General features: G+C 39.2%; 1 protein-coding gene across 3 annotated transcripts in view; it reads left to right on the top strand.

The window, feature by feature from the left end:
• Positions 1 to 12,405, top strand: part of MRPS27 (mitochondrial ribosomal protein S27) — a 49,885-nt gene that overhangs the window by 5,548 nt on the left and 31,932 nt on the right. For all 3 annotated transcript variants that reach the window (XM_054184956.1, XM_054184957.1, XM_054184955.1), the window contains 2 exons: positions 4,007 to 4,077; positions 6,062 to 6,120. In XM_054184956.1, coding sequence (XP_054040931.1) covers positions 4,007 to 4,077; positions 6,062 to 6,120 — 130 coding nt within the window. The remainder of the gene's footprint in view (positions 1 to 4,006; positions 4,078 to 6,061; positions 6,121 to 12,405) is intronic.

Raw genomic sequence — 12,405 nt, 5'->3', positions numbered from 1 at the left:
AAACACAGGAAAGAATAAGACTGTATTTTCGTGTACAGAAGCATGTTTGTTCAAAGGGTAGGAATTGAAAATGTGTTGATTTGGAGTTTACAAACTGCTTGCTGGTAGGAGGATACCTGTCTAGAAGTATTTGGACTCCACTTATTAAAAATGAGATATCAAGGAAACGGGAGGCATGGCTGGACTTAGATTCTCCAATGTTTCAGTTGGTTCATCACTAACAAGGGTAAAAGTAAGTGACAGTAAGCATCTTGATGAGAAGAATAGCAATTACCAGAATCCCAGAAACAGCAGAATCCAAGCGAGATAGGAAGAAGTGTCTTTTTTTGTTAGAAAAACTCATGGTTCCCAAAATAGCTCATCTGCAACACCAGGTGGCAGTGCTGCCTTTACCTATTTGAATAATTTCCATTCAAAGCCTTTTTCCATACAAAGCTGTAGTTCTTTCCAGAAGCTGCTGTGGATGTGGAAATACTGAGAAATGTGAAACATACATATTTGTAAGGTAAAGTACTTGCCTCAACTTTCATTTATATTTCACCTGGGTCTTTAAAATGAATAAAGGCTTTCTTTATATAGAAGAGGAAGTGTTAGTCTGTGAGTTAAGGTATTAGATCTGCCCATCATTTCCAGGACAGGTAAACTTTGCATCACAGTTGTATACACTTTCTGGTTGCTGCCCCATCACTGTATTTCAGACCTGTCCTGGATGGACCACTTCTAAGAATAAGAGGATAGTAACCTTACATGGTGGCCAAATGTACCACCTGTTGATGTGGCTGCACGTTGTAGATAGGTACACACTGCGAATCAAACTGAAACTGTGTTGATTTCCTAGGCCTCCAAACTGGTATTAGATGTCATAATCACTGACTTGGAAAGTGAGGGTCAGTGTTTTCCTGGTCATTGTCCTGAATCACCCTGTTGCAGGTAGCAAGACACTGAGTTTCTATGAACAAATGAAAATCAAAGTGAACATGAAATCTTAGATACCAATGTTCTAGAGATAACTGTGAAGCTGTGTCCAGAAGTTAAATGACCTCAGCTCAAACTTATGGTTTATTTTGTTAGTTTGTTTAAATCCATGAGATGCTGCAATATGCAGAAATATGTTTTTAGAGAAATCGAAGTTTCATAAAAGTTCATCTTGTAGAAATGTATTTTTAGGCAATGTGTATGAGAGATTATATATACTAGTGTCCTCTTTGGTCAAGACTATCAGATAAAAGCACTTGCAACACATATCTGTTAAAATGCATATAGAATATACACCGATCTTAGCACTTAAATTTTACTACCAACATTGCTAGGAGACTTGGGCATTCACGTTCTTGCATTCTAGTACTTCTGGTAGGGTGTTTTTAAATAGAAGCTTTAATCTTGATTATTAAAGAGCAATTTACAGAGCAAAATTTGTTCACAAAAGGTGTCTGAATTATTTCAAATCATGAATATGAGAAAAAAAAGTCTGGGTTTAGGTGCTCTTCAGAGAAGACAAACCAAGAAATAATTACTTACTGCAAATTATTCATATCTAGAAACTACAGCAGAAATGACAATTTGTCTGGAAACAAAGTTAAATTTCCCATTAACTTGATTTGTCTTCTATTCTTTGAAGTTTAATAAGTTTTCATTTTATTGTGAGTCTTATACTGGAGCTGATAGGCAAGTGCTTCATGTTGCTTTCCATGCTAAAGTTCCGATGGATAGTTTCAGCTTTATAGACACCCTAAAAGGTCAATCGTTAAAATTCTGAGCGTGAACTCTCCCAGAGGAGGCATGTGTAAAAATGGGTAATAGTCTTGGGATCTTGCACACGTCGCATTGTATTATTTAGTTTATATTCTGCTTAAGTACTTTGTGTTCCTGAAATGAGCTCTTCATCTTCATGAGCACCTAGACAAAAGAAATGCCAAGCTCAGGGCTTGAGTATGGCCCAAAATATTCTCAGGTATCACCTTCCAGTTTTCAGAGGGTGATGCATAATAAAAATAGTTCTGGAATAGATAAATGAACTCCCAACCCGTGCAGTTGTCTGTCTCAGGTCCATGTTGCTATGTCATCAAACACAGCAGATTTCGGAATTAAGACTTTTTTCCAGCTGTCTCAAAATGCAGATGAAGAATATTGGATGACAGTTGGCTTAGTATGTTTACGCAAGGATCTAGCCAGTTCTTAGTTCCTGACAAGTTGACTTGGCTGCAGCATCCGTTCTCTCCAACTTCTAGCGCTACTGGGAATGTCCCCAAATTCTTTACCTATGTGCTTCATCATGGCCTTTGTGAGTGCTGGAGAGACAGGTAATACAAATACAGACACTTCTTGTAAAGGTATTCCCACAGAAATTCCTTTACCATTAAAAAAGTTGATCCGGTGGTTGTCTGGTATAGCATGGCCTTGGTGGCCCACATCAGCTAAGCATCCTGGGTTTTATTTTGTAGGAGCTGGTACTTGCCTCAGTACTTTTGCTCCAGATTTCCCTTTGCTTTCATGGTCATGAAATGCTTGCCTTCCTTCAGCCAGAGATAAATGTTCTTCTTGTGTTTTGAATAACACCTTAAAGTGCCTCAGGAGGGAAGGTGTTGCGCAGACACGAGATACTGCTATGCGTCAGACAGCAGCATTATCCAGAGTAAGAGTCAAGCGTTTTATTTCAAATCAAGGCTCTATCATTTTACTGCAGCAAAAATCTTTGCATGTGTTGTAATTTGAGAGAGTATACCTATAAGGTCAGAGTAGCATTGAATGCCATTTTTACTGTTAGAAATACCGTGCAGTATTCACTGGCAGTACAGATGTGTTTTTAAAATTATGACTAGTGATACCCCTTGTTTTGTGGACAGAACATACGCGCACTGCATCCCTTGGAGACACAGCATGTTACTGTTACAATGATGGTTCCTGCCCCTGACAACTTTGCCAGAATAGAAGGCTTAGTCAATTCTGAATGGTGCTGCAAGTTGTGCTCACCTCGCGTTTCACTGACAGTTGTGGAGGTTGGGTCACCTGTTTGGAAAATGAAATGTAAAACCAGCCAACCCATCAGCTCTTGAAGGATGGCCAATGGGACTAGTGGAGAGGTGTCAAACGAAGGGCTGGCTTAGTAACAACTGTAGTCTTGGGGTGCAAAGGATGAATGAAGCAAGGTGCTAATGATGCAGAAAGAATATGTTGGATTCCTGATCCTGGAACATGCAGGAGAATAGAAAGAAAGTATAATTGAAGTCTCTAAATGTTATAGATTAGATAACATCACCTTAGTCTCAGCTAAGAATCAAACAGCTGACACTAAGCATACAATAAACAGCTTACTGTTCCTGAGTTGTCATCATTTTCCAGGAACAGTACAAAACTAAAACTCCAAATTGAATTAATTTAACTTCCAATCAAATTCATTAAGTGCAATGGTTGGCTACCTGTTCAACAGTCTGAAACGTGAAGTTCCTGTATGGTCAAATTAATATTGTTATGCAACTGCTGGAGCAGAATGATATAAAGTTAATAAGGTACTGGCACAGTGCCCAGTTTGATTAACAGGATTTCTTTGGATTGCTGTTTGTGACTGTAGGATTTTTCAGTACAGTACTGCTTGTTTCTGTGTCTCATTGTGTTACCATAAACTAAAGGACAAACCCATACCAAAAACATGGTCCCGCGTATGCTAAGTTTGAAAGCAAGTGTGAATTTTAAGGACATCTGTTCAGTTTTTTTTTATGAGTTGTATTAGTTATACTAATTTCATCCATTATAGCAGATTTTATACCTATTATGTGGTAGTTTGCTTTTTCTCCCTTCTTTCTACTAGGTTGAAATCATTGTGTTGAGAACCTTCCCATGTATTATTTTCTGTTAAAGTATTGTTTTCAAACAACTTCAAAATGAGATATTAACATTGAACCAGAATTTGATTGCATGGACAGAGGTTCTGTTTCAGGTTATATGATCGCTCTTCAGATTTTCCTGCAATGCCAGTTGATTAAACATACTCTTTTTCTGTTTCCCTCAGCTGACTTAGCCCACTTAATGGACAGAACCTATGAAAGAAAGCTGCCTGTCAGCTCTTTGACAATAGCCCGGGTAAGGAAATAAATCTCAATCATAAAGTGACTGAAATGAGAGTGGAATGCTTATGGAATGAAGTAAGCTCAGAAGGGGAGAAATGATACCACCTCTGCTGAGAATTCTGGGATCGTAAATGTCTTGTTATACTGTTAAATTGCCATGTAAAGCTACTTTTTGTTACTTTGTGCTCATTAGTTAGTATCTCAACTGTAGGGTCTTCAAAACAGAAATAGTTTGGGTTTTTTTCAGTAAAATTGGGCCTCACTGTTACTTGGCTATGTATATCCATAATATATGTTCCCTGCCTTCCTGTGGTTTCTGTCTTAGTGAGAGCTTTAACGCCCCCTCAGGCACTTTACAAGAACCAGGCTGCTAAGGGAATGCAGTGAATTAGCACGCTGCCTGCTTCCCTGCATCTTCTTCCACTTCCAGGCACCTTCAGAGTGAGGCAGAGGTGGATACATTTTGCCTCTATAGTTTTTTTCCCTTGCTTCAGCAGGCTGTGGCAGGACAAATGCTGGTGTGGAATAAGTGAAGCTATTATTTTTTCTTAATTTACAGGAACTGTTTCCATCCTCTGGATGGGTTTGTGGAGGGGGTGGAGAAGGCAAAGATGTGAGATATGCTTTTAAGTTCCCTGTGTAAATGAGTCTTTGTACAGAAAAAGGAGAATAAATAAGTCACTTTAAAAAAATAAAATAAATCCCCCCAATTTCTATCTTCAAAATTATCCAAAAAGGCTGAGTCACCACCTTGGTACCTCAGTAACACCACTAATTAGCATGATTGGCACCACTAACTGAGGAGTTACAGTAGATTTTGTACAGTTACAAGATCAAGCATTTATACAGATCAAGCATTCTTGATCGTTGCTTCTGAGACAGCGTCCCTGGGGAAAACGGGGTTTTCTTTCCCTTTTATTACTTAATTGGCTTTATTCCTTTCTTCATGTTCGTGCTTTGGTCTGACCTCTTCCCTGGATAAGTGGCATTTCCAGATTGTCATGCTGCCCCAGTTTCTGATACCTGAAGCTCACATCAGATTTTATTTTCTAAAATGTAAATAAAGCGCACGGGTATGCTATTGCCACAATCAAAAGATGAGAGCTACATGTGTACGGCATGCAAGGAGGGTTAAGAAACTGGAGAGCAAGTACCAGTCAGCTGAAACTATTATTTTTAGCTTATGCTTAGGATGAAGAGAAGTAATGCTCGATGAAGAGAAGTAAAGACCTTGAGAACACATTGTTTATATATTCTGAGCTAAAGGTATTATATTGGGAAGACTCTGGAGTGTTCCAGCATCTTATGCTTAGGTTAGTAAAACCTACAGGAAAACAGGATTCACTGTTAACCATAGGACAAAGTCTGTCTGAAAATGGGGCTTTTATTTAAATAGTTGATAGCACTGGGAGTTTGGAGGATTGCCTGGAGTAGACAAGGTTTAAATGAGAGGAAAATTGTGCTTTACAGCACAAGGGTGGGTTTTTTTTCTTACCATTATTTATATGTGTGCTGAAATACAACATGCTGTTGCCCCTATCCTTCAGAATTTATAGGCACAACAGGCAAATGTAAGGTAAACAGGAAAAGAATACTTCTTAGAAAGAGAAATAAGGCATGTTGAGACTCACTCAAAATTGGGGGAAAAAATGAGGAACTGCATGTATTCTCAAATTAAAGGATGTAATTAAAGACCAAAAAATTCAGAGAGGAGCAGCAAAAATACAGAGTACTGAGCTATATGGACATAATTCTCTGTGTTTTCAAGGTACATAACGTTCCTCAGAGCTGAGCAGTGGAGTTGTCTAAGTTTAAAAAGATTTTGCTTTTAGCAGTCTTGAAGAAACCTAAGTAGGAGCAAGCAAAGGCTTGAAGACTTCCAGTACTGCCAGACACCTAAACATGCCAAACAAATGTATTTTGTTTATTGAAGTGGCATTTTCTTCTAATATGCTTTGTGCACCCTCTGACGCTTTTATTTCTTATTTTTTAATCAGTTTGTTGACAACATTTCTTCACGAGAGGAAGTGGATCAAGCTGAATATTACCTTTACAAGTAAGCATCATTTCACCCCGGCATGAACTTTGAGACGTACAAGTAAATACCATGAAGTCTTGCCCTTTTAAGACTCTGACCCTTTCCCACTTACTGGCTTTGATTTCTCCTTTGCCAGAAATGTGCATCTACTTGTCTTGCAACTCACAGCTAAGGGCCTTCTTTGTAACTTCTCCTTTGTTATGGCTACCCTCCTTCTGGACCTCTGGCATTGACTCTTGTCAAGCATGTTAGTCTGAGCCGCTGAACAGCTAATACAACCTCCAGCCATGATTTACATTAGAGATGCTGAAATTATAAGGAATTATGTTTGTTTACAGTTTTTCCTTATGATGCTTTTTTGTTCTCTAAGTCATAATTTCACTACATTGGCTTTATGCATATTTGCATGTGTTAAGTGTAGGACCCAAGGAGGCTTGTTTCCTTAGAATGAATGGAAATGAGAATGGGCATGCTGTAGTAATGATCAAGTCAGCAAAACTAAATGAAGTATAGTTTTGGTTTTTATCCCCTTAGTATTTTATGTTCCCCAGATAAGTTGTGTAGTTCACCTTATGCATGGGTTGTTAGGGTTTTCTGCAACTATTTTTGTGTTGAGTGAAGTGTACGTGGTACCTTTTCTACTAGTATAAGGTTGAATGCTTGCTTGCCTCTTTTAGGTCAATACTGACTTTAAGAGGGCAGTAATTCTTGCTGATCACTAAAAAAAATTATTCTTTGGTTGCACACACATTTTGAGGGCTAGGTTTCCTGATCAAGAAAGTAACTCATCCTGTCGTTTGACCATGAGGCAGCAATGTGCCTTGTGGACAAGAAGGCCAATGGTCTCCTGGGGTGCATTAAAAAGAGCTTGGCCAGCAGGTTGAGGGAGGTCATCCTCACCCTCTACTCTGCCCTAGTGATGCCACATCTGGAGTACTGTGTCCAGTTCTGCGTCCCCCAGTTCAAGGACAGGGAAGTACTGGGGAGAGTCCAGTGGAGGGCTACAGAGATGATCAAGGAACTGGAGCACCTCTCGTAGAAGGAAAGACTGAGAGACCTGGGTCTGTTTAGCCTGGAGAAGAGAAGACTGAGAGGGGATCTTACCAATGCTTATAAATATCTAAAGGGGTCAAGAGGATGGGTCCAGGCTCTTTTCAGTGGTGCCCAGTGACAGGACAAGGGGCAATGGACACAAGCTAGAACATAGGAAATTCCACCTCAACATGAGGAAGAACTTTACTTTGAGGTTGATAGAGCACTGGAACAGGCTGCCCAGAAAGGTGGTGGAGTCTCCTTCTCTGGAGATATTCAAAACCCACCTGGGCATGTTCCTGTGCAACCTGCTCGAGGTGAACCTGCTTTGGCAGGGAGGTTGGACTAGATGATCTCCAAAGGTCCCTTCCAACCCCTGTCATTCTGTGATTCTGTAATTTTGTCAAAGTGCATGAGAAAGCATCTTTACATCAGGTTGCTATTTGTAAATAATTATGATTGTTATTTTAATGGAGAAGTTTACTGGATGGCGCTTTTAAGTATATGCATAGTTGTAAGTGCATGACTGCGTTATACTTCGGATCTCTGTGATTCTCTGGTACCTGAACCTCAGAGCTTCAAGATGGAAACAAGAGAAACCCAGTGCACTAATACTAGCAGTATCCTATAAAGGAAAAATAAAAAGAGGACGAAGAATCTCTCACAGAGAGGAGATTAGTGGAGCTTTTATTCCTTCTGATCAAGATTTTATTAGTCCTGTCAAAATGTGGTCAGAAATCAGTTTTTCATCCTGGAACAGGTGAGATGAAAACAGGATGTAAAGGCAGCTTAAGGCAAGCCCTTGTTTTTGTTTTACAGATGTGCTGTTATTACCTTTTACTAGCATTCTTGAAGACTGTAGCATACATTGTGCCACACAGACTTAAGTTCTCTCCAATGGAGTCAGGACCTGTAGGGTAAAGGATGCCAAGAGACCATTGCATGCCCTGACACCAAGAGGAAAGTGTGGTAGTTTAATCGCTGAGTCTCAAAATGGTACAGATAAAATCCAGATAGACAGAGCAAGATGTTCATATGTAATATGTTCTACAGGTTCGTTCTTGAAAACGAGGTTCAGAGAGAGTGACAAAAAATTTGAAACATAGAAAACATTCCGTAATAAGAAGGAGAGAACAGAATGCGAATCTCTAACATGTAAATATCCTCCCCGCTCTTCATCTGTTTCTGATTAGTACATCAGTTTAAAATATAGGGGTTTTATCCTTAAAAGCACATTCTAAAAGAGAGATTTGCAGTTCAAAACAAATTACAATTATTTACTGTTTCTCTTAGAAATAATTTTCCTGTGGCTGGTGAGATTATAGTTATGCACACATCGAGTATGATCATTTGTAATTGATAACAGATTTTAGTAGTCTGTGTGGAGAGAATAGAGAGGTACTGGTGTGTCATATGGCTTGTCAGACGTGCTTTGGCTGGAATTTTTCATGTGTGTGTCCCCGTAAAGCTGCTTTGTTTCTGTGTTGCAGAATGCTTACTCTTTCCGCGTGGTTAGCATCAGTTTTCCAGGAGACTTCATTCCAGCATGATCCGTGAAACTATTCTCAAAATGCATTTATATGCAGGTAGTGAAACAGTGTAGAGAGGTCTGTAATTCATTGGAAAATGTAAAAATCCCAATTATAACATCAGCTTCCCTTTCAAATGAAAATAAGTGTGCTAGCTTCAGGAAATAGGAGATGTGGTTGGTATCTGCAAGGCCCCTTTTATTGTTCTTTACATTTTGCACTCAGGCTTGAGTCCAAATGAAGGACATGTTTATAAAGATACCTCCTTGCAGCTAGGAGGATGTTTGACACAGAAAAAGTCCTGCAAAAGTGGCAACACCATGAGACATAATGGAGGTGGTAGAGAGGGCTAGTTAAGAAACAGAGAATCTTTGACAAGAGACCTCTTTTTCTGGCTTAATGAGAAACAGTTCAAAGCACAACTTTTGTACTATATGTATGGAGGGTAAGCTTCTAAAAAAGGGAAAGGCAGTATCAGCAAAAAGCTTTTTTATATCTTCTAGGGTGTACAAGTCCATCATGAGCAAATAGCTGTACACAGCCTGATAAGTTGGCTGTATGTGCGTTTGCCTGAACATAAATTAGCAGAATGCTCCAGAGTGCTGTGTTTTTCCCCTTAACTGCTTGTAGAGTATAAGGGGGAGATTTTGGTGTCACTCCCCAGTATTGGGTGCCTCTGGCAATCTGAGGTGAAGGGTAGTCAGTTCCAAGGCCCCTACAAAGCTGGAAGATGTTCCTGGTACAAAAGAGCAAACTGTGCCTGTGGGAAGAATCAGAAGGAAGTAAATGACATTTCCATGCTCGCTGTGTGGGGTTTTTCTGAAGATAGGAGTGCCAGAACTTGTAAGCTTTGTAGACTGGAGCTTGTAGTGTGTCAGGCAGAACATAGTTTCAAAAAGTAGTGTTCTGGGGAGCATTACCGTAATGCTTTCAGGGTCCCAAAACAGAATATATGTATTATATTTAGACCTGTTTCAACTTTCCATCCTTTTAAAGCAGTGGATCTCCAGCCATACTGTCTCCACAGAGGATCTTGAGCTCTCAAGAATAGCTGTGTGGAAACTGCTACGCTACATTGTGGAACATGTCAGTACGATGGTAAAGGCCATTTTGAGGCATGACGTCACCTACTTTCAGTGCTCCTTTTTTTGTTCTCTACTGAATACTTCCCCTGCTCCGTTAACTGTCAGACCTAAAAAAATCCTTTCATCTCCTAGGATCCCAGCAGAAATTCTAATCAGAATGCAGAGCACTTTCAGCCAGATCAAAGACCTGCAGTTCGCTTTACTTTGTCCTGTCTCACTGAGATGTCACTATTTCTCACGTCAGGGTGTTTTTCGTATCATAGAAGCATTAGCATAATGGCGAGAGGTTTTGTGGTGAGGTAACTGCTGATTCTGTATGTAGATTTTATGCCAACAAAGATTTTCAATGTATTTGAAAGCAATTGTGGAAGTTTTATGTTGAGATTCCTCAGGAGGATTTTTAATTGCATTAAACGCATGACCCACAGTGTAGAAAAAAGTATACACACTGTCTGTAAAATGTAAATGTTTGTGTGTGCATGTGCTCTGCAAAGTCTTGCACAATCTCTGTAGATTTTTCAGTTGCCTTTCCTTCATTGATAATCATTTTTTTGGCAACGGAGTTATTTCTGCAGATTTCAGGATTTATTACCTGGAGTCAGTACTTGGTTATAATCACAAAATGGGACAATAGCAAACTATTATAAGTTATTCTTAAATATGCTGTTATTCATGGAAGCAAGTTACAGTATTGAGGCCTGATTTCAGCCATTAAATCGTTTGGGGACTATAATAGTCTCCATATGTATGAAATTGTGCTTATTCCTTATGCCAGTGTGTCAGTAGTTAGTCCAACATCACATGCAAAATACCTTTCACCAGCACTGTCTCTTTCTGCATATTGGGTCTGTCGGTGCAGAAATTGCAGTTTTTGATACTTTCATGCCAATCAGGCAGTTTAGCATCTGAAAACATTTAGTATTGCTTGTAATAAATGATCACAATAGACACAAAAAAATTTTACTCCTGAAATATAGTTTGCATAGCATTCATTCCAACTAATATGATATTTTGTTTCTGCATATACATCTACAGGATGTAATGAATGCCATTAACCTGTTCCAGCACAAATAGAAAAATGAGAAGAGCCATAGTCACAATCCTACAACATAGTTAATTCTTCCTTTGAGATGTTTTCGTTGTCCTAAGGCAGTAGCTGACATAGACTTCAGGTCTTGGCTTTCGCCGCCAGAAAAAATATCATATGTGGGGGTGGGGGGTAGGGGATGCAAGGAGGAGAGAGGGATAAAAATAAATGAATCAGAAATATCTGTCTGCTATTCAAGTTATGCAGCAGTTATGTTTTGAAATTATATTGAAATGTGGTGGAAGCATCTGAAAGAAAAATACACTTTGTAGCCAGAATGGTGTGTTTTACTAGTTGGATACTTGCCTCAGCTGTGCGATCCAAAATAACTTCATTTGCAAAAGATCTGGGTGGTTCTTTGGCAGGTTGGGAGACACAAGAAGGGAAGCACTGGAGAGATTTACCTTGTTAGAATATTCCAGTAATTTGCATGTGAATGACGGAAATACCTGTCTTTAATGCTGTTGCATTATCTTGGACAGAGTGTGATGCTGCTCCATGGGAAGAACTGTTGGTCACTATCCAGGCCACTGCTGTCAGATGTAAGCAGTCTTAGAGACTCCACCGCTCTTCTGGCTCCAGCATTCACTCATTTCTGCACAGAGGGGCACATGTGCCTACTCTCTTTATCTTTCATCGTTTCTCTGTTGTCAGTGTCTGTCCTTGGTTTGTCAGAGTCTGACCTATAGGAATCTTCGGAGAAAATAACTAGCAAAATAACTAGCAACTACATTTAAGAACCCAGAGCCGAATTTCAGCAAGCCCAATCTTGTAACCACGTCTTATTGAAGTAGATGTGCTCAGTCAGTGCAACTGTGCTGTACAAGATGGGGAGAACCACCAATAAAGATATAAGACTGAAAAGCATTCAGAAAGACCCCTTCCTTTAACACAGACCTTTTCAGTTATCTGCTTTCATAGTTCATCTGTTCTTTTGTATACGCTTTCCTTTAAGCTTGGCAGAAACTGGACAAGAATTTTCTAGGCACTACATATAAAAGCAGAAAAAGTTGGAAGACTTTCCTTCTAATCTTTTCTTTTTTGCATGTTGCCAACGCTAAAGGGATAAACGTTTGGATTTTAAAAACCTTTCTATTTAAAATAAAGGAAAAAGAAAGATTCTTCAACAAACAGAATGCATGTATCAACCTTAGGTGGCAATCTTTCCACCCCTCAGTATTTCTGGAGTAGACAGAAAGATAAAGCCAGTCAGATTCAGAAATGGAAAGAACTGACTCAGTCCACTCCTCCTGTAGATACATTTTTCATTTAGTATTGGGAGAAAGGCTTTCATTACTATTCTTGCAAAAAAAGAATATTAGCAAAATTTTCATATCTTTAAACCAGCACCTTTCTTGCCAACAGCTCAAAGCTTTCAAGCTAGTAGATAGTATTGGAAATAGACTGAAGTGCAATGTGAGCAGTACGTATTTAGGACCAAATCTCGAATGTTCTACTCCTTATAAGTTGAAGGAGAAGAGGCAATTTTGTCTCAGAATTTGACTCATACTCACCTTAAAGATCAATTTCACTATATCTGGTGACGTTCTAAAGGTTGTTTTGTAAATTC

The sequence above is a fragment of the Rissa tridactyla genome, chromosome Z (genome assembly GCF_028500815.1).
Source record: "Rissa tridactyla isolate bRisTri1 chromosome Z, bRisTri1.patW.cur.20221130, whole genome shotgun sequence".
In the NCBI taxonomy this organism is placed as follows: Eukaryota; Metazoa; Chordata; class Aves; order Charadriiformes; family Laridae; genus Rissa; species Rissa tridactyla.
This window is presented reverse-complemented; position numbering and strand designations above follow the sequence as displayed.